At 53.8% G+C, this 26,700-nt stretch overlaps 9 protein-coding genes across 9 annotated transcripts; 3 read left to right on the forward strand and 6 right to left on the reverse strand.

The window, feature by feature from the left end:
- Positions 1 to 377: 377 nt before the first annotated feature.
- On the reverse strand, positions 378 to 4,608 carry MAA_07668 (uncharacterized protein; the record flags this gene model as incomplete). Its single annotated transcript, XM_007825666.2, has 5 exons — positions 378 to 823; positions 881 to 1,662; positions 2,354 to 3,195; positions 3,361 to 3,555; positions 4,228 to 4,608. The coding sequence occupies 5 exons, from the start codon at positions 4,606 to 4,608 to the stop codon at positions 378 to 380; spliced, it is 2,646 nt and encodes an 881-aa protein (XP_007823857.2).
- A 5,001-nt stretch (positions 4,609 to 9,609) lies between these two features.
- MAA_07667 (Helix-loop-helix DNA-binding protein) lies at positions 9,610 to 11,148 on the forward strand (the record flags this gene model as incomplete). The annotated part of the gene is made up of 1 exon (XM_007825665.1): positions 9,610 to 11,148. The coding sequence occupies one exon, from the start codon at positions 9,610 to 9,612 to the stop codon at positions 11,146 to 11,148; it is 1,539 nt and encodes a 512-aa protein (XP_007823856.1).
- A 726-nt stretch (positions 11,149 to 11,874) lies between these two features.
- Positions 11,875 to 12,911, reverse strand: MAA_07666 (GET complex, subunit GET2; the record flags this gene model as incomplete). Its single annotated transcript, XM_007825664.1, has 2 exons — positions 11,875 to 12,674; positions 12,743 to 12,911. The coding sequence occupies 2 exons, from the start codon at positions 12,909 to 12,911 to the stop codon at positions 11,875 to 11,877; spliced, it is 969 nt and encodes a 322-aa protein (XP_007823855.1).
- Positions 12,912 to 13,745: 834 nt separating this feature from the next.
- On the reverse strand, positions 13,746 to 15,161 carry MAA_07665 (Tetratricopeptide-like helical; the record flags this gene model as incomplete). The annotated part of the gene is made up of 4 exons (XM_007825663.1): positions 13,746 to 14,478; positions 14,549 to 14,858; positions 14,938 to 15,061; positions 15,129 to 15,161. 4 exons carry the CDS (start codon positions 15,159 to 15,161, stop codon positions 13,746 to 13,748), a joined length of 1,200 nt encoding a protein of 399 aa, XP_007823854.1.
- Positions 15,162 to 15,530: 369 nt separating this feature from the next.
- MAA_10610 (uncharacterized protein) lies at positions 15,531 to 16,091 on the forward strand (the record flags this gene model as incomplete). Its single annotated transcript, XM_011412328.1, has 1 exon — positions 15,531 to 16,091. The coding sequence occupies one exon, from the start codon at positions 15,531 to 15,533 to the stop codon at positions 16,089 to 16,091; it is 561 nt and encodes a 186-aa protein (XP_011410630.1).
- Positions 16,092 to 16,972: 881 nt separating this feature from the next.
- Positions 16,973 to 17,503, reverse strand: MAA_07664 (Protein phosphatase inhibitor; the record flags this gene model as incomplete). The annotated part of the gene is made up of 2 exons (XM_007825662.2): positions 16,973 to 17,223; positions 17,314 to 17,503. 2 exons carry the CDS (start codon positions 17,501 to 17,503, stop codon positions 16,973 to 16,975), a joined length of 441 nt encoding a protein of 146 aa, XP_007823853.2.
- Positions 17,504 to 18,031: 528 nt separating this feature from the next.
- On the reverse strand, positions 18,032 to 20,255 carry MAA_07663 (Protein phosphatase inhibitor; the record flags this gene model as incomplete). The annotated part of the gene is made up of 2 exons (XM_007825661.2): positions 18,032 to 19,692; positions 19,781 to 20,255. The coding sequence occupies 2 exons, from the start codon at positions 20,253 to 20,255 to the stop codon at positions 18,032 to 18,034; spliced, it is 2,136 nt and encodes a 711-aa protein (XP_007823852.2).
- Positions 20,256 to 20,484: 229 nt separating this feature from the next.
- Positions 20,485 to 21,278, forward strand: MAA_07662 (50S ribosomal protein Mrp49; the record flags this gene model as incomplete). Its single annotated transcript, XM_007825660.2, has 3 exons — positions 20,485 to 20,523; positions 20,635 to 20,741; positions 20,804 to 21,278. The coding sequence occupies 3 exons, from the start codon at positions 20,485 to 20,487 to the stop codon at positions 21,276 to 21,278; spliced, it is 621 nt and encodes a 206-aa protein (XP_007823851.2).
- A 317-nt stretch (positions 21,279 to 21,595) lies between these two features.
- MAA_07661 (HECT-domain-containing protein) lies at positions 21,596 to 25,269 on the reverse strand (the record flags this gene model as incomplete). Its single annotated transcript, XM_007825659.2, has 3 exons — positions 21,596 to 22,518; positions 22,576 to 24,642; positions 24,717 to 25,269. 3 exons carry the CDS (start codon positions 25,267 to 25,269, stop codon positions 21,596 to 21,598), a joined length of 3,543 nt encoding a protein of 1,180 aa, XP_007823850.2.
- Positions 25,270 to 26,700: the final 1,431 nt, after the last annotated feature.

The raw sequence follows: 26,700 nt of genomic DNA on the forward strand, positions 1-26,700 counted from the left end.
GAAGAGATAGATGGAGCCAAGAGGGGGGATCGAAACTAGAGATGCAAGAAGAAAGAAAAGAGAGGGTGCAGTGGGAAACATCGACTACTATATATAAGCGAGAGGTGAGCGGCAAGTCAGAAATAAGCGAGAAGTGAGCAAACGGATAACTGAGTCCGTTTGCCACAGCGTCACAGGCACATGACTTCCTGAAATCTAGAGCAAACCAATTTTTAAACAAGTCTGCATTCTGTAATTGTAGTACACCCTATTGGAGTGTGATCGTCCAAGGTGACTGCTTCGTACAGCTACCTGCCACATGGGCAACGAATTCTCAACGCTAAAAAAATTACATACTTCTCTGGGGTTCATGATATCAAAGACATGGGTTACTGACCTCAGACGCCCCAGCCGCTCAACATCTTGCTAATCTGTCCCTCAACCCTCTCCTTTGCAGCCTCACTCTCCTTCTTTGATCTTCGAAAGAGCATAACCTTGCTGCCCAACTCAAACGGGCAGATAGAGTAAACAAAGTTCCAGAGCCCTTGCAATAACTCTATTCCCTTGAAGTCACAAGGTCTCATTCCACCATGCTGCTTGAGGGCATCATCCCACGTCTTTGCCAACTTCCAGGCTTCTTGATCTTCATCTTCATCAGGGTGGTTACCAAAGTCGCCGCTAAAAATGGCCTTGCGCAGCTTTTCGGAAGCTTCATCGACCCTGCCGTGTACGTCATGAAAGGACGTGAAGAATTCGTGGGCGGGGTGGGTGACGGACGACCAGTCGAAGTCTAGGAGCGCTGTGATGCGCTTCGTATACGGGTTATAGAGCATATTGCTTATGGCTTTTTTCAGGATGTCAACGTTGGGTCAGTCAGCGAAGCGTGGAGAGCGGTACATACTGAAATCGTTGTGGACAAGTCCAAGCAAGGTCGAATCGACTTCTCCGTTGTGGATAAGAACTCCCAACTTGTCATTTTTGAACTTTTCAATTCTTTCGCGGACGCCTCCTTTCCAACCGTTGATGAGCGTGCTCTCGTCAGCTTGCTCCAACGCATGGTCGATTCTGGCTTTCCAAAGGCCAACGTATCCCGACGGCTCGCCCTTGTGCATCGTAGCCTGCCCCGAAACAATATCTCCATCCCGAACTGTCATTCCTCCATGGAGCTCGACTCGTTGGGGCAATTTCGCCTTCTGGAAAGCCGCAAAAATGCACGCAATCTCGCCAATGACCCTCTTCTTTTCATCCCACTTCATATCCCCGAATAGCATATCCAACACCTCACCCTCCATGTACTCCATGACTATCCACCCAAATCCTTGCTCGGGAGCATCTCCGGCCATCATTCGAGTGCTCTTCCACGCATAAACACGAGGCACTATGGCATCATACCTTCCTCCCTCAACACTCGCCATGGCTTCCCTTGCCACCGCCATGGCACAAACTTCATTCTCCACGCGGTTCGTGTTATTCATCCCCATAGACGTCGGATTGCTCAACCTCACAATGACAGTAGATTCACCTGTCAAAGGGGGCAATACAGCACATGTCTGGTGTCCTGCTCTCGTGAAATGCTCCTCGGTAGCGGGCGAAGAGAGTGCAACCTTGTAGATGAAGTTGTTGACCGGAAAGGGGTTGTATCCAACGTATTCTACTGGAGTAACCGATTCGCTCTGTTCGATTCTGTTATTAGCTTGCGTCTTCTCATGCGCCCGATATCACAGTGATGGCGCAGAATGCATCATCAGTGCATCACCGTGTCTGTGCAAAATAGGGGGACGAATATAGGTTGCGAGTTGGCTTTACAAACCTTCAGGCCAAAGGAGCAAATAATGTCCTGGACAAGGCACCTTCGTCGGTGATAAGCTTCCTCGCTGGAATCCATAATGATTAATGCCCAGAGTCGTGCGCCTGGTGCTTGTGTGCCCGGTGTGCGTGCGAGCTATCAATAATATCTAGCAAAGAGGTGAGCTGCCGAAGCGAAACGGTCGGAGGCATGAATTGGGGAATTTAAGCTTGTTTACCTTTGCTATGACTAAATCACGGGATCTCAAGGCATAACTCTCAGTCTGCGGCTGCCGAAATTGTACACAGGATTCCTGAATAGGAAACCACGGCTCACACCGTGTTCGTGTATCCCATACCAACTTCATGTGATACGTCTGCAGCCAGGACAGCAGCAACACGCACACGCAGAGAATGTTGTCAGTAATTCCGCGATGTAGAATGTGCATCTGACACTCTTTCACAATGCTATATTCAGTAATGGTGCCAACTGTTCACCCGCCGCACATACACATTATCTACAACCTACGTATCAAGTATTATTATAATGCCGGCATGTTCCTACTATACACACTCATACATGACTTACTCTTTCATTGCAAGTCCCAATATTCCACCCAACATGCCTCTCACCCTCCTTGGGTTCTCTTTCGCACAGGTAAAAACCACTGCCGTGCTCAAGGCAAACGCCAGCGTTTCTCTCCACTGCACCTCCATTTTGTACTGCCTGGGCAGCAGCGTAGCCATTGCACGGGGCGCAACAAATAGGGCCATGTCCTTCCTTCGGTTTGCAGTCTCGATCAAGACGCTCCATCCGCAGAGGAAGCAGCCTACGCCCACGCAATACCCGCCATCTATCTTCTGTCGACAAGCGACATCCTTTCCCAGTAGATGGGGGCCAATGCGGGTTCGGCCAAGACAGACGCCGTAATAGAATAGCGTAATATAAGTGCCCAAGAAGGCAGATGATCTGGCGGCTGAGAGGAGTGCGGTCCTGAGAGAGTCGCGATTCGGCTTACGCAATTGTAGGGCCAAGGCGAGAGGGAGGTATGTATACATTGACCACTTCCAGGAGAGCCAGAATCGTCGCCAGGCATGATATTCGCACGATGGGCCGCGTCCCATATGAACTATATCGCAAGGAAATGGAATAGTTTTGCATGGATCGCCCCATTCGTAAGGCAGGCTATGGTCTGTACACATGGTGCCAAGGAGATGTGCCTGACCTGTTTCCTTCTCATAACTCAACTCGCGGGTCCGACAACGGCGCAGTGCTTCAATGAGGCGAATATCTACGTGGGCAGCTGATGTGATCCACTTGTTGTATGCCCGTGGGAGGTTATCAGGAGCGTAGAACCAAGCCCACATGATGAGCGCGCAGGATGCTACGAATGAAACTGGGTCAGTCATTTGAGAGATGAAAGCCTCGACCTGTGTTTGACAGATTAGCAAAACTCGACTAGACTCAATAGTTTAGTCTAGCATAAGCTAGGGCATGCTCAGCAGGGGCAAAATAGCACGCAAGACTGCCTGTACGAGCTTTTATCTTTGTAAACTGGGGCAAAGCGGTGAGTTGCGCGCCGTATAATTTCGTACCTTGGTCCATTTTTGCGCGGCCAGGCGCCGGCCCTTGTGTCGTGCCCATAGTTCGCCGACAATAACGTCTATGGCCTGCGTTGCCGCGAACAGTGTCAGGTCCACCGTTCTCCCAGCAAGTTTCTTGCCGGTTGCGGGATCGACGTATCGAGTTGTAGATGATCCGGCGCGCCTTCGCAATGTAGGCTTTTTAGACTGTAACAGCTTTAGACTAAACCAAGCAGAAACGAACGTGGCAAGAAATCTGCTGAGTCTGTAGTGGAGATCCCAAGAGCGTGGAGGTTAGCTTAGCTCCAGGACGGGACTTGGTAGTTTGGCCGGAGATCCGATCCTACATACCTTAGTTTGGCAACACTGCCAAGGTTTGTGGCGGCGCGGGTTATGATCTTGTTCAAGGGTGCCTTGTTTCCAACGAATGTTAACAGGGGTATAGAGAGAGCAAACGTGAAAACCACAATCTATATACAGCGGAATATTTGCCCACCAAGAGGTATACACTAATATACTGTAATATATTATGAAGCGTGATAGCTGGGCACCCGATTTGGTCAAATACTTTCTGTCTCCCGCTATAAGCTGCCACTAAAAGTAACAATGCACAGGGGAATAAAGGCAGCTAATAGGATAGCAATGTTTTTTTAACTTTGATCCGTGTTGACATGATTTTCTGGGGATAGAGCAGACTAGGTTTGGGGTGGTGTAGTGAAGCTTGGGAGAACGAGTACCGGGATCGGGGGCTCAAGGTGGTAGTTGGGGTAAAGATGTGGGGTGAAACGTGGTGTGTGAGATGCTAGGATAGTTTGCGAATCGAGATTGATAAAGCTAGTGAGATGTTTTTGCAGCAGTGAAATAAAAATGACGACGAACCTGTAATAGAGTGGCACCTCCAACCAAGGCAGCACAAAACGTGGGAAATCGGCAAGGATCCAAGCCAGTCTTGAGAACATGCTTTGCGGATTCCAAAAAGGTGTTCTCGTCTCTTTCCGGTAATGCGTAATTGGGCGTCTTCCGCTCCCTGTTGGACAAATGCTGCAAGACAAGCGTCAAGAGTCGGGGCAGTACGGCAGACGCATAGCCCAACAGGTATGCGCGTACAAGCGGCCGCAGGGGAGGCGGAATCGACTGCAGCTGCAGAAAGGACGACTTGCGGGGGGAGCTGGTACCAGTGCTAATTTTGGCCATTGTTGAAGTGAGAATGCTTCGAATATCCGGACTGCCTTTGGAGGAGGCAGTCCCCCGTAGTTCCATGTTGGGAAATACTCGCGAATGCGGAAATGGAGATGGCGGACGAAAGATGGATGGGGCAGTTGACAATCCGGGGTTGACCAACCGGCTGATGGCGAGCAAATGAAAGTACGTTGAGCGTCGATGGTGGTCGGTAGAAGTCGGGCTGATCTGTGGTGGTTCACTTTGATGGTGTGCACAGCTTTGTTTGGGCCTTGACTCCTGCTCTACACGAACCACGGGTAGCAGCGCCGACGGCAGCCTTGCCTTGACAGTAGCTGATTCCGTCAGAGGACTTTAGAAGTGTCACACCAAGGTGACGGTGGCATTCGCAGTTCCCCTTTCCAAGACGCCAAAGAGCCGGTTCCCTGCAATCCACAGGGGCGCAGAAAGTCAAAGTTGACTGTATGCAAAGAGAAGGGGCGCATTCGATAGTGTCGTTGGCGGTGTACGGAGTACGTATGTCGTGGACGCCAGGTACTGTGTGAGAATTTGCGTCCGTGTAGCAAGTTGGTGTCGCGTCAATACAATATTATTAGATGACAGGTCTCGCCACGGAAAGGCTTGCCGTGCCGCTGCAAGTCGGCGTCTGAGCCCGAATCAACAACGGCCGTCGTTGTAGCGAGAGCCGCGGAAGCGTGTTCGGTCGCACAGCATCAATGCTGCGCACGAGTACGACGTAACCGGCCCGGACGTTGGGAACGGAGACGGTCGCGATGGAGCGCGTGGCCGCGTGGACTGAATGATGTGGTTATTTCAACATTGATGTTCGAAACGCCCCAAAGTTCGCGCTGGAGAGTTCCTTCCTTGGCTTCAGAAAAATACATCCTTCCTGGCCAGCTCAGGAGCTGTCACAAGCCTCGGCTAGCATGAGTTGCTGTTGCTCCCCGGTTGCTCTTTCCTGGTAAAGGGAAGCGTGGGGTAGGGGCAGTACGTACTCCATGGGGGGAGGGGGACATGTCGATTCTGCTCGGCGTTTCAGCATTCGGCGTTGTATCCTTCATCGACAGTCTGTACAGTATGTATGTATGTCAATACTACATATGCATGAGTCTTCACAACATGGCGATGCTGAAGTACAACAGTCTACAGGGGCAATCGGGCGACCTTCCCAGCACGGTTGCCATCTCCAGCATTGTGGGCAGCTGTGGCCTGCCTATGAGTGTGCTGGAACATGGTCCCAACCGGCAGCATGACCCCAGTCTCTGCTTCTGGTGCACCGTCTCCATGCACGACCTCACGCTTCAACCCAAAATTTTAAATTGGAACGGTCCATCTTGGCATAAAAACGGATCTAAAAAAAAAAACACCAAGCAGAGGTACATATGGAATACACGGCTACTCACCAACCGCAGGCGGTGGAACCCCGTCCACTGTTGTCAATCCGCTGCTGGCTTCCTTTAGGCCAAGCATCACTTGGCACCCATCAATATTGCAACTACAGCGCTTTGGCCGGAGATTTCCGTATGCGAGCTGCACATCGGCATGGACATCTTTTCGGTACATAATGGCGTCCGTGATATCCGCCCTGGCAGAGGCCAAGGCACTCTAACAAAGCCTTCAAAACGTCATGTGTCTCATTGACTTTGGATCCGTAGGAGAATCAAACAAGAAATTGGCGTTGAACTTTGGTATCAGTCCCTCGGAAAGACACCAGACGTTATACAGGCCAGGCAAATGCCCCGAAACCACCATCGTCATTAATCCAATATGGCAAGCCCTCCGAACTGTCTTCATCAGAGTGTGCAGGGGTGCAGCGTGCAGCCGCACCCCCAAGACCGAGTCAATAACCAACAGTCAACATTTGAAGCTTGCCAAGATCTACAGAGCCATTCTGTCTTCGTCAACTGTTGTACAAATGTGGTGACGCCATCAATTTCACCCATGCACCAGAAAGGGGTTCAGGTGAATTACTATCTAATGTCATGAAATAAGCTACAAAGCCACATTATTGCAAGCCACCGGTGATGGAAAGCGCGTCGAATGTTCGCAAGCGTCCTCTCGCAAGAGGATACGGAGACACCCCTCACGTTGGCGTTTGCTCGTGATTCATTACTACAGGGCTGTTCCAGATCCCGCCAAGAATGACCTTGAATACCTGTACATAGATACAATGCAACATTGTATTTCAGGTCATGTGCTCTGGTCTATGCAGTCAGTTGGTTTCAACTGGGGCTTTGCCAAGGGTCTACGGGGCTTGTCCGAAAACAACACAGAATATTGGCAGATATTTGCTATTCGTAGTTGGATCTGTGGACGTGGCGGCACGCCCGTCTTCCAGGAGCGAGACCCGATATACAATACATCTAATGACCATGTCATGCAAGCCAACAATGAGATATCAAGTCGCCCCCCTGTTTCTCCTAGCTTTCACGAATAGCAGGAAAGTGACGAAAAGCCATGCCAGCTAATAAGAAATTCATCATGATTTACAGGCAAGGTAATGGTGTGGACCGGCCTAGCTTACGCCGGATCCGACTCTATCCCGAGCAAGCCAAACTGCCTAGGGGAACTGATAGTGCCACAAACAACTTCTTGATGACTACGCAATGGTACGAACATTTTTGTGAAACAAAAGGACGGATGACCTACTGTAAATAGTCGCCGCGCCAATCCCATACTTGACATCAACCGACGGAGGACTCCGGACCCTGCTACGAGGCGCAATAAGCCCGGGATTGATCGGAGCCATCGCCATCACAATGGCATGGTGCAATCGACCAAAGGCATTCTGGAGAAAGGTCTCGAGGCAGAAAGGAGAGCGAGACCCGATGACATGTGATTGTGGCGGACCAAGAATAGAGACCTGGCGTCCCTTGTCCTCCGGAGCGAGATTTATGTACGCTGGCTCCATCTCACGTGGGGAGTCGAGTGCTTCGTGGGGCGGAATTGACATCTACTACGAATCATAAGCCTCTAAAAGTCGATGACTGTCATTAAGAGACAATTGTCGTATCCAGCCGGCCAGCATTTGTCCTCGTCGGGGAAAGGGGTTCATGGCAGGCTGTCGAGGCAACACAGACAAGCTGACGGGGCGCATTTGGTAACGTTATAATACGGAGTAGCTCCGTAAATCCTCCGCCCTATCCGTAGTGAGTAGTACATATGTACAATGTATGATGTCTGGTCGACGTCGCTTGTTTGCAGGGGTTGGGTAAGTTTGACGGCCGAATCCTGAGACCCTCTCGGACACGGCTAGAGGAACATCCATCAGTGTTGCGGAGCACATACCGGATGAGGGCTTGATGATCAATGTCTGGTGCTGCTACCCGATGGCGGCGAGCAAGCAAATGTGGTACGACAAGAGAGCTGGCTTCCAGGCCATCGAAGTGGGTGTCGCGGTGTGTACTTGGTTCAAACAGAATGGTGTATCAAAGAGTGTTGCTGCACTCCAAAGAAAAGAGCAGATGAATAACATAGCTTGCCACTGCTTGGCTGCACTCTAGAGACAAGAGCAGATAAATATCGTACTCTGTAACTGCTTCAGGTTGGGATTAGCATAACAGATGCACAGGAGAGAAGTATAGTCCCCACACAACAATATTGGCCCGGATGTGAAGGGCGTTGGCCCAAATAAAATTTTATATTGACGTTTTGGGAACAACACGGCAGCCGTCGGTCCGAGACTTGCAGATGGGCAGACTGATGGCGGGTAGGCTGGGATTTGCAATATTATATGCATGCTATAGGGCTTCATAGTTGTTGGTAGGTTTGTCCCCAGCGATTGAGCCATGCACGCATGTGGTTGCCAGATCCGTCCGTCGTGGACAGTCTACTGGCCAAGCTAATGGTTTTGTTTCGAGAATACTGTCCTGGGCTCAGGAATGATGATGGCCCAAATCTCAAGTTCCATCTGTCCGGCACAAAGGTTAAAATGCAGCTCCAGCAGTGACACTCGCCAACGACTTGCACATACATACATACATACTACCTTGTCGCCCAACATGCCTAGCCAGCATCGAATGCCCCGCTCTCATCCGTGGGATAAGATGCACACACAGAGCCCATACGTAGATCACGGTCCCTCCCCTCCCACATTTCCGTGTGTGGGCTAAACTGAACTGTGAGGGCTAATTCTGTGGCCTGGACTGGGGAGGGTATCCGCCCAAATGGCTTCCCCGGCCGCCTGGACAATGGCAGTCCGTCCGCAGGTCTGGGAGCACTGTGCCTTTTTTTTGTCAGGGCTGCAGCTCGAGGGCCTGTAACAGTCGTCAAGGCGGCGGCGGCATCGCGTGGAGCTCAGAGCTTGGGAGCGTGGAGTGTGGAGCATCGAGCACAGAGCGTCAAGCACGGAGCATGGTCATCTGTAACATCTGTAAGGAGACCACAATAGTAGTTGAGCGTTGGCGTTGTGCTCGACATTCCTGCGTGTGACAATGTGAGTGAGGGAAAGCTGGTGGCCACAGCCGCACCCCTCGACCGCCCGACCACTCGCGAGCCACAGAATCAAGGCACCACCACCTTAGTGTACCCAAGGAGGGGACGAGCGGGGGGGCGCTGAGAGGAGACAGCACTTGAGCTTGAGGTCAATGGAAAAAAGGGTCTGGCCAAAAGAGGCTCCGCCTCACGGAGTACGGAGTACGTACTAAAAGTTCTTGGGCCAGGCCGACACCCCGACTCCAACTGCAAGACTCAAGACTCCAACAGCTCAGGCGACAGCGACAGCCAAGAACCCTGCCGGCATCCTTCAGCCTCCGCCATCGCCCGTCATCCGCCGTCCATCCCGCTCATCTGCCATCTCGTAACTCCAAAATCTGTCCCACGGTTTCCCGTCTTCACCCTGCCCACTACCCCAGATTTCCCCGGGTCTCATCATCATGTGCTAAGCATTCAAAACTCCCACCTTGCACATGCTTCTCGCCTACCTTATTTCTCCTCCCTATTTCTCCTACTTGTCTAGCTCGACCACCTCAACTTGTACCAGCACCAGCACCAACACCAACATCACGTCCGTTGGCAGTGTACGGCGCCGTTTCCGACAAATTTTAGCACATCGCAACCCGACCACGAGAACCGACGCTCCTCATGCTCGCCGTGCAGCACGCTCCCAGGATGGGTTCAACGCAGCCTGAATCCGATCCCTTGCTCATGTTTGGGTGTATGTACACACATCTTGCTACACATGCTGCCCGTCCCCTTCTCCCAGTGTGCCTTGGTTTCTCTGCTCGTCCGCCGTTCTGCTACCCTCTTGCAAAAACGTACGCCGGAGCTCATGCTGACCCTCTCCTGTGTGACGCAATAGATTCGGTAGACTCAACGCAGCCAGACATCTTCGATGCCGCCCCAGACCCGGCTCCCGGAGCGCCGCTCCTAACAGAGACGGATAGCAAGTTCCTCAGCTCCTTCTTCGAGGACATGACGTCAAATCAATACAATATGCCTTCGTTTGGCGAGGGCCTCAACTTTAGCGATGCCTGGCTAGATCTTCCCCCTCAGTTTATGGGCTCTTCCACCTCGCTCGGTCCTCAGGAGACCCCGGCCGATTTTGGTTTCTCTAGTGACCACCAGAATGACCTGTCGCGAATGCTGTCGGCCGACTCGAGCATGATGCCTCCCCCTCCCCCTCCTGCTGCCTCACACACACAAAACTTTTCTCACCAGCACTCGGACGACGTCCTGAACGCCGCCGCGACCCTGCTTCAGAATGGCAACCGCGCTGGTACACCCAAGAGCATCAGCAGCCCCGGCAACAGTAGCAATTCCAGCAGTACCGCCAACCGGCCCGTGGTATACCCAGTTGGCCACCTCAGACACCAGCCGATGGAGGAGTTCAAGGAAGAAAACCGGAGAGTATCCAGGAGGAGCAGCCAGGGAAACGAACTTGATCACACATTCACTCGCTGGATGTGGGGGTCAAGGGAAAAGACACCCGCCTCGAAACCCGTCTTGGGTGACTTCCAATGGGGTTCAGACGCAAGCTTCTCCGATGCCCAGGGGTACGTACCAGAGCCGAGGAAGGAGTCCGTGGAGTCCATGCATCAAACCCAGATGAAGTGCCTCGAGTGCTTGGAAGTCAATCAGAGCGCGGCTAACACCCGCCCCGCCAGTCCCGCTAATGGCCAGGCCATAAGCAGCAACGGCGACGGACCTGCCTACATCAAGAGAGAGGAAGACCCCAACGCACCGCCAAGGAAGAGGCGGAAGAGCAAAAACGTCCGGGGCACCGCTGTCGATGAGGATGGCGACGACGACGACGACGACGCCACCTCCTCAAAGTCAGGCCGAAAGCGAAAGACCAAGTCTGAACGGTCAGCAAGCGGATCAGAACCCCCCTCAGACACCACTGCCGGCAGCAGACGCCGCAAGTCGGGCGTCAACGGAGCAAAGCCCCCTCGTGAAAACCTCTCCGAGGAGCAGAAGCGCGAGAACCACATCCGCAGTGAACAAAAACGACGAACTCTGATCAAGGAAGGTTTCGACGACCTGGGCGAACTGGTGCCCGGGCTAAAGGGGGGCGGCTTCAGCAAGAGCACAACTCTCGCCATGGCTGCCGAGTGGTTAGACGAGCTGCTTCGAGGAAACAAGGCCCTCGCCATGCAAGTCTCTGCCCTTGAGCAACGATAACACTGCTTTCTGGGTTGGCTCTTTGTTTTCCTTTGACACGGACATGTTTGCTACGGCCTACGGAAAGGAATTTTGGGAAAAGGGGGGGGATGCCAGAACTAGAGCTCCCGCATTGATACCACATGGCGTTGAATGATTGAAATTTGCTCTTGCACGAGCCGGCGGGGTTGAATGTTTTTTTTTAATCGGGCAGGCAGGAGGAGGAAAAAAAGAGAATTGTTCCTAAATATGCACTAAGCGATCAATGAAGGAAAATTATGGTTTCAAGTAGTTGTCCGAGGTTGACAAGACTGTTGACTCGGACGGTAGGATAAGAATGTATACATTCAATAAAAAGCCCTTGCATGCAGATTATTATTGCCAAGACACCCCTCTTTCCCTCGTCTATAGTCCGGCATGTTTCACCAGGTAAGCGGTGTTTCAGCAACGCCATTGAACAAAGACTGGGCTGCTGGGTTTTTCTTTTTGTACCAATCTTGCCTGGTATGGCGTCCACTTCAACTTGGATTTCCTGGGCCCTTGCGAATGCGAGCCATGGCGGCCTTGGTATCAGATTACTTGGTACCACGAGCCCAGCATAGCACTCTCGACAACGTACGTCACATTTGAAGAGCACCACTGATGGCGTAGTCCATGCATTCACTTGATCATGTATCTGCACAGTGTAGTCATACAGTCCCAATATTCCAAATGCCAGTCTCTTATTTACAAATTGAATCCATCACATTATGCCCTCAGCCAAGAGCACGCGCCCAAAACAAACATGCAGGTCAATATATCTGTCCTCACAGTGGTGAAAATCTGGCCATACTTCAAGCCGACGCTCACGTAGCCCCGGATCGGCTCCGGGAGGTACCCCACTATCGTCCACAGGATGCCCGGCGGCGGTGCGCGGCCCCTGTCCAGGAACACCCGTGTCGTGAGCAAGACGGCCTCGGAGGTGGCAAATATCCAGAAGAAGGTGCGCTTGTGGTGCTCGTTGTCATCATCGGCAGGTGTGTGCTGCACGTGCGCCAGGGCCGCGGCGTCGCGCTCCGTCTTGGTGCCGGCAAAGGTGGTGAAGAGAGTGAGGTAGAGGCCCAGGCTGAGGGCGATGAGGGCATGGATGACCCGCCAGGTTGTGTGGTAGGCGGACGGCGCGGAGGCGGCGGCGGCGGCTGCTTGTGGTGCTTGCTGTCCCGGCATGGGGGGCATTCCGGGGAAGGGCGAGGCGCCGGCTTGGCCCATCATCTGGGTCATCATCTTCATGAGGGGGTCGTCGTCCATGTTGGGCATGCTGCTGGGCGTCGAGGACCCGGGGGTGTTGGGGTTGGAAGGCCGGTCGAAGCCGAGCATCATTTGGCGGAGTTGGGCCTCAGAGATGGCTGCTTCGGGACCGGGGGAGGAGGATGCGGGCGCAGGGCGGGCTGTGGTTTGCGGAGTGTAAAAGTGTTGCGAGATGTCGACTTCGTCGGGGTCACCGTGGGTTTGGGGTTTCGATGGGGAGGTGGGTTTGTCTGCTGCGGCGGGTGTAGCGTGGTCGTCATCTGCTGCCGGTTTAGCTGAAGTGCAAGATGGCAAGGGACTGCGATGAGCAGAATCGAGAGTCACGTACCGTGAACAACGCGGCCGGCCATGCCATTGATCTTGCTTAGTCTAGCTGCACCGCCAGCCTTGATTTTGGCCTCTCGGCGCTCCCGGCGGAGTCTGGCTTGCTCGGACGCGCGCTGGGCGGCCGCAGCGGCATCGTTGGAGCTTGACGCTGCTTCTGCTGTTCCCGTCATGATGCGGTTGTTGGCCGGTGCGGATGAGTAAAGGTTGAGGCGTGAAGAGGTGACGTTGAAAATGCTGGGATGTTGGCAGCTCTGGGGTGAGGGTTGAAGTGGGGCAACTTACGGCCGGGGTTGGAATTCAATGTTGAGTAACGGAAAGGGTCTGGTACTCTAAATTAGGGACCTTGATAAGTTTCCTTGTGTAGCAATTTGCAGCCGTGATATTATTTTGGTACCTGAAGTTATCGACTCTGAAGCGAAACATGGCAGGTAGGATCCACGAGAAATCTTACAGTGTACAGCAGCATAGATGAACAACTTTAGCAATAGTCGTACAAAGCACGATAGCTAGGTCCCCGATGGCATTACATACTTTTTGCCTCCTATTATCTATCGCTCCGATTCCCATTCCCTGCGGATCGTGAGAGCAGACAGTGTGGTAGAGCAAGCGCACTCTGAAATCGAAGCTGCACATCTTTTAGACGTGCCAACGGAGCTGGGAATAATGGCAGCGGGACATAGATTTTGGCCACAGATGTGGCTGGCAGCCGTGAAAAAAGAGCTTGCACTTGTGATTATTTTCTAGCCACCACGACAATAGAGTTGCTTGAGGCACTGCACCTCACAAGCTAGCTTTATATTAGACAAACTAGTTCCAGCTCCAGTTCTCGCCCGACCCTCTAGTTCCCACGCAACAACTTCGTCTTGCCTTGTCAAGCCATAGATTCATATGGTAGGCCGGCACAGCATAATTCTCCGCGCAAGCGGCGGCCAGTACGATGCCCAGCTCAGGCCCTTGCTGAAACCTCCTCACCTTCCCCACATGTGATGCTGCTCCTCTGAGCTTTAGGCCCATTCGTTTGCATCCGGAACGTCTGGTTCCAGATCGTTTGCGCCCTGCTTTTCTGGCGGATATTGGGGCTGCTCCCGTGACTGATATTGAGGCTGTGAATACTGCTGAGGCGGCGGTTGGTTTCCCCAAGACTGCTGCTGACCCTCGTTCTGCGAATCTTCAAAAGGCTGTCGCTTTTGTCTCTCTATTTCTGCCTTGACGGCATTGCCCTTCCATTTGTAACCCCCCGCTAGCATCAACATGGTCTCATTCCAAGCCTTGGACTCTTCGTTCGTCCCGGGATATTGCATGACTAATTTCACAAACTGTGGCAAGTTGTCCGCTTTTAGCGCCGCGGCTAGATCGCGCACTAGTGCACCTTCCCTCGACCTTGTAAAACCATAGTCGAGTCGGGTTTGAGCATCGAGTGCAGCATTGGCTTCCTCGGCGAGCGCACCGGCTGCAGATCCAGCGGCGGTGGCTTGAGCAGCAATGGACGCAGCAGCGGGTGCGGCAGGAGCTGCAGCCTTATCATAGTCGTTCGAATCTCCCGTGATGAGGTAAACAACCCCCAGTCTGAACAGCATTTCGTTTGTGTTGTAGGAGTCCTGTGCCAATTTCATCAAGTTTCTCTCGACATATTTGAGGTCCTTGGCGCTCTCGTGTGGATTAGTGCCGGCTGTGACTAGTTGGGCAAAGTAGATGGCGCGAGTCGCCGCCGCCTGGATCCTGTTCTTCCTGGCATTACTGAGACGAGAATTATCAGCAAATTGCATTGTTATGGGGGGGGGGGCATAAGAGAAGGGAATATACGTACTGTGGATTATGGTTTGATTCGTACTCCTCCGCAATCGCATCATAACACAACGATGCCGACTTCATGTCTCCCAGCGTCTTCTCGTACAGGCCGGCCAGCAGCCGCCCATATCTGTCGACTCGATTCGATTGACCCTTCTTCAAGGCTGGGGATCTGAGGAGCTCGAAGCATCGCGCGGCGGCGGGGGCGTCACCAGCCTTCACGTAGGCCTCAATGGCACTCCCAGCGGCACCGGCAGCTGACGAATCCAATTCTAACTTGTCTCTATAGACTGCGGCGAGCTTTTCAAAGGCCTTTCCTGCCTCGACAACTAGTCAATCGTCAGATCAGTTCCTGATTCTGGTAGATGGCGTCCTTGCATGCTTGCTGTGGACAGAGGGGGCGCGTACACGAGTTCTCTGCCAGGAAAGCATTAGCTGCCTTTTCGAGTAAATCCGCTCCATCGCTGTCGTTTCCACTTTTGTCGCTCAAGAAGCCCCAGAAGCCGTCGCCACCGGACAGTTTCTTCTCCGCCTGCATCGCAAAACAAAGACATCAGTTGGGAATCCCGGCAGCGGAAGGGGAGGAGGGTTGGCCGCACCTGTTTGAGCAGAGTGTGAGGATCTCGAGGCATGGCTGCGGATCGTGCCTTTTCAATGCTAAATAGTAACGAGAAGCTATTTTTTGATGGGCCGTATAGCTGAGATGGCGAGGTAGTGATGATTCGATGTCAAGGTTGTAGGTTGTAAGTTGGACAAGGTGGTGGTCGACAAGAAAGACGGAGCCATGACACACACTGACTGACGACACCCCTCAGCTGCGCATTGGTGAAACGCCACCACAAAGCGTCACGGTAGAGGCCCCTCCCCGGTCGCAGGTGGAGCCCATGGAGCTCTTGCGACTCCAAGCTCGACTTTGATGCATCCAGTGTGTCCGTCTTTACCACCTCAGACAAAGACAAAGAGGGAAAAAATCTCGGTGCCCCAACAGCACACGGCCAACAATGCCGCTCTGCACAAGCTGCCGCTGCCTCCTGCGCCGGGCCCTGCGTCCCCGGCAGCGCTTCCTGTCGACATCCAGCAAACCGTCACCTGCCGAGATGCTCTCCAAGCCAACCTGGTCCGTGAGATCTCTCCGCCACCCACCACCGACAACAACAGCAGCAGCACCGGCGGCAACGGAGAAGATAACAAGCTCGCAGCTACACCATCTACTACGCCTCGCTGCGCTGCCCCTGCCCCAGACGCCCTCGGAAGAAAACACCATGATATCCACCCTCCAAGACCAACTCCACTTTGTCCGCGCCGTCCAGCGCGTCGATACAACTGGCGTCGAACCACTGCGTGCGATTCAAGACGAGACGGAAGAGGCCAGGCGTGAGAACACAATCACTTTGGCAGATATGCAGGGGCTGTTGGATGCAGAAGAGCACGTAGGGCATTACCAGCGTCCGAGGAGGGTGAGGACAAGGATCGAAGATGAGAGCAGCGAGAAGTGGGATGTTGTAGGGACGGCGGGCAGGAAGGCGGGCAAGTATTTTGTTGTTGAGAGTCGGAAGACGTAGGGTTATCGAGGTGAAGGACCTGCTGCCTGGTGGTGAGCACCGAGCATCTACATGGCCCGTTTGGCTGATGGAGGATTTCCAAGACCCCTTTTCCTGCCGAGTTCTGGATGCTACAGGTGCTGAAGGAGGCACAAGTGAATGTACAATTAGGATGTGTAATCGATGGTAGACAGCTAGCGTCACAGTTTCGAAGAAAAATACCCGATCAATAGTTCAGTTACCATGTATACTAATATACTTATTCTACAACGTAGTATAATGGTGCAGATAGCCAGGCATCAGTCTGGTCGAGTACTTTTCCCCTCTTACTCTACCATGTAACATTAAGCACTCATCACCCCGCGTCTTCATCAAGCCATGTGTTCGTGTACCCCTAACCAAGATCGCATCCCTACCCGTAACATCAGCAACAGGAGCCGGCTGTCGATGTTGCTCCGCGCGGAACAGGCCAGAGTCAAGAAGAACAAAGTACCGATCTGAGCCAGAGAAGCTGTTAGATAGCAAGTCGCATGAGAGGTTCCAGGCGCATCGATGCGTTAAAGATTCAAGATGGCAGCCCGGCGTCCAACCACTAAACACATTCGAACATCAAAGACAACAACATGAACTGATGGCTCAGCGCCTCACTACCAGCAACACCCATCTACCCAATCCACACCATCACCCGTTGGCAAACGGCCTCGCAAAAGCCTCAGTTCAATTCCCCAGCATCACTTCAGCGCCAATTATATTCATAATCCCTACCCATGTTGTATACGCCGCAGAAACCCCATGCCCTCCAAGGCCCCCTGCACAACGAAGCCCAACGCAAACCAAAACATGCAGCCATAAGAGCACAAACAGTAATAACAATGCCAATTCCTTAATCGTCACCGCAGGCCTTACTTGGACTCCTCCTTGGGCTTCTGTTTCGGCACCTTTTCATACGCATTCGGGCTCGGCGGCCTCTTCTGCCTACGCCCATCCTTGGGCCTCCTCGCACGGCCATGCGAATGGCCACCACACGCGGGCGCCTTCTTGCCGTCTCCCCTCCCGCGCTCCGGCTCCGAGTCGGTGTCGGAATCCGACGACGATGAGGACGACTCGTCGCTGGACTCGTCTACGCCTTTTGGCTTGTGGTATATGCAGCAAACTAGAAGCAACGGTCGGTAAGCCAGACACCCTCTCAAATAAGAAAAAAGATGGCGCAAAGCGCAACCATCCCCAGGTCGAGAATGCTTACCCTTGGAGCTCTTCCTGCCCAAGCCTTCGTTGTCTACTACATCCTCTGCCCACTGTACTGATCGCCCAGTTGCGTTGTGGCCGCCGCGTAGACGCAAGATGCGCTGTGTTTCTGTCTGCGTTCCGGTCTGTGTTTGTGTCTGGGACGTTGATGGCACCGGGGCGGCTCGTTGGCGTTGTCTATCTGTCATGGTCGTCGTCGCGTGCACAGGGTCGGCAGCGTCGGGGCTACGTCCGCTGTTAGGGGGGGTGGCGTCTCTAATGCGGTGAGTCTAGATGCACTCTATTCTGGAAATTGTCTAGGGTGAGGTAGGTGTGCGCGGTGAAGCTGGTTTCTACACGAGGCGGATGACGTTTGTTGGGATTGCAGTGAGGAGAATGTCGAAAATTCGGAGGTTGCAATCAATGGCTGCTCTTTTGGGTTGGGATGGGATGATCCGCCCCCACCATTTGCACGTTCCACGCACGTCACTCGTCTCTGTCGATCCCGTTTCGTCTGTCACCAAACGCAGACCACCTACCGAGGTATCTAGACTAGTGCACAATCTACATCAACAATGCGGGAGCGTGGGCATGTAGTTATAAGTCGGGTTTAAAATAACTCACGAGAGCCATTACACGCCCCATCTGCGAGCCCAAATACAAATAGCACATGCATCATAGAGTGGTATTATACATACTGTACAGCTCAACCATCATACATATCCACACCAAACACCTCACTCGCCCTTGCGCCTCTCCATCTTGGCCCTCTTCTTGGCCCCCCTCATGCTCCTCCTCGGCCGCATCTTCTTATGCTCCGCCAAAACCCTCGGCTTGTTATTCAACCACCCGTTAATCGGCTTCCTCGAGCCCACAAACTTGCCTTCGGGGGAGAAGACGTCCACCGCAGGCCAATCCGGCTCGGGTAGCCTTGACTGCGCCTTGACCGCAGGCCCATCCTCGCCCAGCACATCTCTCCTGTTCCTCATCATCTCCTTAAACGGATCCTGCGACGACGGCTCTTCCCCGGGCGCGGCAGCAGCAGACTCGGCGTCCTCGCCCTCCACAGCCGCGGCCCGCTCAATATCCGCCTGCATGCGTTCCCACCGCTCAAACTCCCTTGCTCTCACCTGCGCAACCACCTCGACATACCCGACGCCCTCGATCAGGATGTCCACCGACACAACCCGAAACGGCAACCGGTCAACCTGGAGTCCCACAGCGTTCTTGCGCGTCAGCGGCCCGGCGCGCTTCTTGGTAACGTCATGGCACAGCTTAAACGTCCCCGCGTGCTTCATCCTCCCCCCGACACCGGCAAGGGTGATGTTTTCGAGGCCGATAGACTCGCGCGTCTGCTCCTGGAACGCAATTGCCTTTTCCGTCATGGTGAGATGCTCGTCGATAGGGGTAAAGTTGTACATGAGGAAGACCATGTCCGGCGTGCGAGGCGTGATGCGGATGAGGCCGCCGCCCAGGAGCAGCGACTTGCCGTATTTGACGGCGACCTGTTCGGGGACGATGCGTTTCTTCATGATGAGGGACTGACGGTGGGGTTCCTTGACAAACAGCTCGAGGTCGCTTCGCGCGAGGCCCGGGAGGTCGACGAGTTCGCCTTTGCCATTTCCAAACGGTACGCGGATGGGCGACGCCGTAGTGCCGGGGAGCGAGGAAACGACCGGCATGGAAGGGTAGTTTCGGGTGGGTTGCGGCGGGGGAAGCAGCTCGCCGACGTTGAGGTCCTCCCAGGCTTCCTGTTGGCCGTCGGCGTCGTCGGCAGCCTGCGCATGCGTAGGTGCCGGCCGGCCCGTGTCTCTCTTGTTGCTGTCGCCCATCCTGCCCTTGGGATACACGGCTTCAAACAGCTGGCTCTTGCCGACGTTGACCTTGCCGACCATCCACCCAGCGCCTCCTCTGTTCCAAATATCCTCCTTCACATCCTTTGTCCACCAGCCCCTCTTGGCGCTGACGCACTTCAAGTTCCCCAGGCGCACGCGGCCGCCCAGTCTGCCCAGGGCGTCTCTCAAAACGTCACGGAGATACGGCATCATGGAGTCCACAATCTCCTTGGTGGGGCCGAGCAGGTCCCCCCTCGTGATGATGAAGCTCATCTCCGTCTTGCGGTCGTTGTGGAACTTGCTTGAACGCGAGCGCCGATTCCTCGACCGCAGGGGAATGTCGCCCAGCAAGACATTGAGCCGCGGGACGAGCGACATGGGAAAATCGGCCGCGTCGATAATATGGTAGATGTGGTTATACTTGTACGGCGACTCCTCAATGGTGTCCCGCAGCGATTCGACCGTCGGGTGGTGCATGGTGAGCTTTGCCGTGTTGGTCGCCGTGCTGTGGTGTATCAAGTCGTGGCATCTGTCGCAAACAGGCGGTTTTTCCGTGACAAGTCCTAGAACAAAAAAAAAAGACCACGTCAGTAAAATCCCAATACCGGTCAATCCCAAGCTTAAGACCGCCCACCCAGCCGTGGCACTTACTCTCCAAATCCCTGGCGCTCGCATCCTCCATCATGCTCTCCGCGCGCAACCCCAAAGCCTCCAGCCGCTCCTCATCCAAGCCCTTCAAGACATCATCCACAATCTTGTCCTCGGCCGCCGCCGCGCTGCCCGGTCCCTCGCTCCTCCGCGGACGAAGCCAATTGCGCACCCTCCTGCTCTGCAAGTCAAAGTACCCCAGCTGCTGCGCATCACCGGTCTGCGCAAACGCTCCGCACCCGCTACACGTAACCGGAAGCTGCCTCACCGGCTGGTCTACCCGCGCCGGCGGCCCATCCTCAACCGCCCTTGCAGAAACTCCCGTGCTGTTGAACCGGCGGCTCGATCTCGCAAGATTCCGGGGAGCAGGCGAGCTGCGTAGACCGACGGCAGGGCACAAAAAGACGGGTACGCTCGCCGCACGCTCCCCTATCCCCAGTGCCCTACTGAGCAAGCGCGCCGTCGAAACGCGATGCATCCCTCATAAATACACCGAAAAGACGCAAAGATTCAAAGATTCAAATTCCACCTGGCTGGCGAGCTTGCAGCTCCAAACCAAAAAAAAAGGGCCCCTAAACAAGGATCCCGTCACACCACGGATGAAAGCCGGTCCGCCGGCCAGGGTGTGGGCCAGAATTTCCAATTGACGACTTCAAACCTCCAAGAACCACCGCACCCGATACCAAGCTCTCATAAACGGTAACAAGATGCGCTCCCTAGGAGAGCGATTACACCTCCTCAGAAAGGTAAGCCCCCTCAATGAAATGCCTCATCAATCTACAAAACTAACAACAAACAGAGGGTACGCCGCCCCCGTCCGCCCCCGTCCTCTCCTAACGTCTAACAAAAACCAACAGTTAATCAACCTCCGCTGCGGGCCAGGCGCCGCCATCCTGCCGCCCGAAGTCACAAGGATACACATGGACTTCGCGACGAGCATGTCCAACGGCCACATGGGAGCCAGGTTCGTCCCCCCGCCAAGCGACCCAATTCCCACAGGGACTAATACCAGGGTGGGAAAAACAGAAAGTTCTGGCGCCAGTACCTCCCGCGGCTCAAGTACCACAACCCGGCGGTGCCCATGATCCTCAACCGGCACGACGACAACGCCGCACCGCCCGTCATGACAATCTACATGCGCGCCTCGGCCGGCTCCTCCTCCTCGGCAGCACCTGCGGCGGAGACCTCGCAGCCGGCCTCGTCGCGGACCGGCCTCTCCAAGGCGCAGCCGCCGGGCGCCGACGAAAAGGTCGTCACAATCGACATGAGGAACAGGCACAGCTCCGATATCCTAGAGTTCTTCCTCGCCGAGACGCGCGCCAGGGCGTTGCAGCCCACGAGCGCCGAGATTGCAGAGATTCAGAGTCTAGAGGCTATCAAGACACAGGGCGGCGTCGATAGGGAGAGGGTGAGGGCGCTGAGGGCGGAGAAGAAGAAGGAGGAGGACATGCTGAAGAGGGCGAGGGCAGCAGGGGGTATGGCTGAGCAGGAGGAGGCTTAGACAAATGCTCCAAAGCCAAAGAGAAGAAGAAAATGTATAATATTGCCGGATCAGTGGCTCTGTATTACTCAAACTGGGGGGGGAAAACGCATCTATGTATATTTTATTCATCTTCAACTATTGCACCAACCTGGGTATCAATGGTTCCAGTCATTGTCCTGTTGGACTACAAGCTTGTGCTTTTTACCTCTATCCATACATGTCCTTGACGCCCCGTGTTATGCCGAGATGATATGCTTGCTGTATGCATCAAGAACGGTTCAAATCCTCCAAACACCGAGTTACTACGTACATCGGCGTGTGTTGTATATGTAGACCTACTTCAGACCAAATCCTTCACTTTCAAACACAGCTCTCCACAACATGCCTTCCAGCTTTTGCTTCGATCCATACTGCCACAGTGAAATCATGTTGAAGCAAGTCCTCGCTATTGGATAACGGCCGACATCTTCGCCGAGACACGAAATCTTGATGGGCAGCATAGCGGCCCCCGTTGCAGGGATTCGATCGCTTCCCGTGATGAATAAAAGAAGCTTGCGTTGGTTCCCCGGTGTTGCTTCTTGGAACGTTTCCCAAAACCATCCGACTACGGGGCTACTCCCGTCCGGCTGGCGGCTCTCCCAGTTGTCATACTCGGCCACAGCACGCAACGATGCAATATCAAGAGCCTCGTCCGATCCTCGGATGAGGAGCTCAATTTCTTCGGGTCGAAATAAGGAAAAGGCATTGCCTCCGCAGACGGTGTAGAAGCCTCTTTTGAAAGGCTCGAATTGGCGCGTCACCGCCGTGTCTAGTACATATCGAATGTAGAGGTCAACATACTCTCGTCGGTTGCTATTTGTAACAGCCTTTCGCTCGCCTCCGTGGCAAAGGGGCACCTGAACAGTTGTGCCGTATTTCTCAGTGTCAATCACAAAGTCAAGGCTGAATGCGCTTTCCACATCTCCCTCAAAGTCCAGAAGCTGACGAAGCCCACGGGCTACTCGCGGTCTGTATTCTGCCAGGTCCTCCAAAGTATACTGCATCGATGGCCTTGGGCGAGACGACATGCCCAGGCCGTGAGCTGGCGCAGCCGCCAGCAGTTTGCGGAAGGCAAATGGCGGTAGAGCAACGTCCAAAATGGTAGAATTGTAAATTGCCAAACCCATGACTACGCCAACCAAAAAGAATTGATCCGACGTTTCAAAAGTGGCGGGATTGAAGTAGCAATACTGCGAGTCTTCGTCGTACAGAAACATCCCTACAGGCATTGGATTAGCTAGGCAGCAGGATATAATCGTTGTCGGCGCAACTTTACCGTGGTCGGGATTGAAGACCTCCCGGATGAGGAGCAAGAACCATTCCTTGCGCAGTCCGCCGCCGTCAATACCCTCTTCACCCCTGAATGTGATTCGGAGACCTTTCTTGACATCTTCACTTCCGCTTCCAATAACTTCGCTAACGGCAGCAAGGCTGTCCTCAACAAGACACTCTCTACGAACATCGAGAGAAAGATATTGCTTTACGTTGCGGTTGGTCATTATGCTGTCGAGAAAGGCATCGCGTGCCTTCATCTGCATTTGTCGCTTGGCATCATGTTCCAGGATGTGAGTTTTGGCCCAAATGCTCATTAAGAACGGATACTGGCAGAAGGAAAACTTGGACCGTTTCGACTCCCAGGACTCAAAGTCGCTGACCAAATCAGCGTAATCTATCATTGAGTTGTAAAAGTCCGTGGTTGGGACCAGCTGTCCACTAGAGTGCCCATATTCGCGGGTTGAACCAGCCGCAACATTGACCCCAACCGCCGTCGTTGAATAGCCATGTCTGATCCCAGGGACACTATTGGCTGCGAACAGAAGAGCAAGCACGCGGGACGCCGCCTTGATCTGCCAATCCTCGGTGTACGCAATTTTGTGCTCTGACTCCTTCTTTTTAGAAGTTCCTCCGTTTCTGATCTCATCATGGAGGTAGAAACCAGCACCAGAGCGGCCAGCGCGCATCTCTGGTATCAAGCCAGCCGTAATGTCAACTTCTGTAGGTTGCTTCTTGTCAATTTGTCGGAGTAGTCGGTAGCTCAAAAAGCCCGATACCAAATCCTTGGTGCGAACAAATCGTCTGTTGTCATACTTGCAAAACCACGTGATGAGCTGATTGTGGCATTCCGGAGGCGTGTTCGATATGAGACCGATGATCCGCTTGATTATCCCTGAATGTTGGCCAGATAAAAGCCCTGAACTCGGGAGAAGGTTTCGTCTTGGAGGGATTACTTGGGGAGGGGGAGGAGCCACACCATCTGGTTGTAAAATGCCACCAAATCCTTTCAACTCCGCGTGCAAAAGAGGGTTCTCCATGATGATGAGAAGAAACCGAAGATCGCCGGCGTTGGTCATCGGCCGGCCGGGTCTCTTCAATAGCGATTCTGTCGCTTTCAGCAGCACTCTTTGGACATGTTCTTGCCCTTGTAGCAGTTCTTGCTCCAGAACCTCGAGGTCTCTTTGCGTTTGGGGTCTGACAGTTGGTTCCCTGCAAACATCTTCATACACAGAGAACCAGTCCTCGGCAGCATTAATGGTTGAAGAATACCAACTGTCAAGCTCATCCCAGTTCAGGTTCGGGCTCTTGATTGTGACTGGTTTCTTGGGGGGGCTTTCAGGTCGGCGGGTAGAAGTTTGTTTCGTGGGCCCTGTCTGTCTACGGCCCCCCGTCCACCAGGAGCCATTCTCTGCAAAGTCGCCCAGGAGGAGCAGCTTCGGGTCCAGCTCATCCATGACAATGCCTGGTTGAGATTCCCCCCGAGGAACAGCGTCAGCAGATTGTGAGAGTGATCTTCCACGCGACGGCAGTGGTTTCCGCCGAATTTGGTCGCCTTGTTGGCGCTCCCGCCCCCTGTTCTCTGTTGAAAATGACGAGTTTACACAGTCAAATGAACCAAACGCTTTCGCAATGTATTCCTCAAGGGGTTTAAATATCCTCTTTGGTTCGCAGGGGCCGTTCATCGACGATGCCCTGCGGCGTGCCATTGGACTCGGATTCAGGGGTGGCTGCCCGGGGGGAGGAGGCCATTCGGAATGTGAAGACGAATATGACCTGAGGGCGGCATTTGGCCGTAGTGGACTGGGCCGCAAGGTAGGCTGCTCCTCAAAGACATATTTGGGATTATAGCCGTCATGGTCTTCTCCATAGGAGGCGCCCCTTGGTCGTCCATGGGGGTGGTCCTGCTGATTTCTGTGAGCATCTGATCTTGGGATGCTGCTTTGAGATGCAGTAGGAGAGCGCCAGCCTGCGTGCTCCGGCGCTGGTTTCGGCACCAATTTCATAGAAATATAGGAATGAATACACTGTCTCACAAGTCGTTGACAGTGTCGTAAGGAAATTGGTTGGGCTATTAAATAAAGGGCGAAAAAAATAAAGTTTGTCAGACTTTCTAATCGCAATATAATAGAGAGGGCCACATACAAGTTGAGTTATCAGATGACGCATGGGCATTCCCATCACGCCGTCTTCCGAGAATCCCAGGCTTCAGAGCCTCGCTCCCCGGAGCGGCCAAGTCATTAATCGTCGTGCAGATAGTACACTTGAAAACTTTCAATTCCTTGGGCCACCGCATCAAAGATGCGCACGTCATACAATTTCCCGTTGCAAAGTCCTTGCTACCCAGAGGACCACCCCGCCTGTGCCTATTGCCAACGTCTGGTCCAGCCATGGCGTTGTCAACATCTCCCCTGTCCGAATCAGCTTGCGGCTGGCTCGTCGAGCCTTGTCTCTTCTTTGCAGCACCGAGAAACGAAGGAAACGGGTTGCTCAAGGAGCGTGCATGGCGAGGAGGCAACCTGCTTGGCTTGGTGCGCTGAAAATCAGATTCCGAAGAGCTCGAGTCTTCTTGTGCTTGGCTGTTGGATATGTCGATGGATCCGAGAAGTATGGTGGGTGTCTCGAGAGCATCGGCGTGAATTCGAGTGACGAGGTCGTGGCGAGGCGGTCGAGAACGACTACGAGAAGGGGAAGCCATGGCTCTCCCAGTTTTTTTTTTCTCCTCCCCAAAAGACACGGGCTGGGGAGCTTTTAGGTAGCTCCCTTGTTCAATAGGGAAAGCGGCTTCTGCATTTGACTGGTGCTCTGCACATCAAAGGGGATCTAGACGGACTGTGAGGCAAGTACGACGATTATCGCGGCGAAACAACGAGGCCTGGTTGTGGCATCTTGGCCTCGGCGCTGTGAGACACTCAGTCGGGGCGTTGGTTGATTCGGCTGGTTTGTTTGTTGCAGTCGTCTTGGGTCAAATGCGCATGGATAGCATGCCAAGCGGGCATCAACGACGGTGGCTCGTCTTTGGCGGCATTTGAACAGACGAGAGCATGGGGTACTATTTGTAGTAGGTACCTGGAGGATGGCGTCGATGCGTCCGGCGAGCCTGAGCCGCCACCACTTGACACTTGACTCCAGGGAGGACGTCTTGGGCGATGCCGGCAGGGGCGGGCAACAGCCAACATGCTATGCTGCATTGATGGTCCACTGGCCCAGTTGTCTGGTTGGAGACGGCACCCTGTTCAGTCAACTGGCGCCCCGGGTGCTTGCGACGAGGTCCCACAGCAGCCAGTTTTGTCCCATCGAAACATGAAGCTTTCAATGTTCCCAGACGCCAACTGGTCCGGTTAGCGCAGGCACTGATTCCATTTTCGTCCTCGTATCGAGGTCAACAAGCAAACTTTGTTCATGTCCAACTGCCAATCCCATCCACAGGCACGCGACAGTTTTTTTTCTCCCCTTGACTTGAATGCCACGACCCGGTAATCTGTGCTCCGTGGGTATGTGGCAGCTCGTCTTTCCCATCTCCACGTACCAATTTTCCGACGGCTCCCGTTCCAAACACCACATTTGTCACCGCCACGATGGCTGGATTTGGGGGACGCGTCAAGCTCTGTTAGCGGTGGACAGCCTTGGCAGCATATTCAGTACGGCTCACCTTATCAACCAAGCATGCATTGCTCATTGCGTTGCATTAGCTGCCAGTTTATAGCCGGTAGTATTAAAGCGCAGTTAATAGGCGCATGGCAGCCCATATTTCCCCCCCGGGCGATAGTACTTGCGATACATGGTCACAGCCTTCACGGCGGTTCAATTACTCGCCAACAAGCCCAAAAAGGACATCCCATCACATCACATCCTGCATTTGAGCACTCCGTCACGGCAAACCCCACTCGAAGAAATCTCCATAAAAAAAGCCAACCTAGTCGCATGCCGTCACACAAAGCCTTACCTGAAACATCCCGGCTCGCCAACTCCCCCAAACAGACGTCGTCAATGCCACAATATCACTCGGCATGTCTCGCATAATCCCTCGTCTTACCGGGCACCTGATGTGACCTTGTACAAACCACATCTTGCCGATAGCTCAGCCACGATGCAATTATCCCACCGATATTACAGAGTAGCACTCCGT

This window comes from Metarhizium robertsii (assembly GCF_000187425.2).
Source record: "Metarhizium robertsii ARSEF 23 chromosome Unknown MAA_Scf_1, whole genome shotgun sequence".
Taxonomy (NCBI): Eukaryota; Fungi; Ascomycota; class Sordariomycetes; order Hypocreales; family Clavicipitaceae; genus Metarhizium; species Metarhizium robertsii.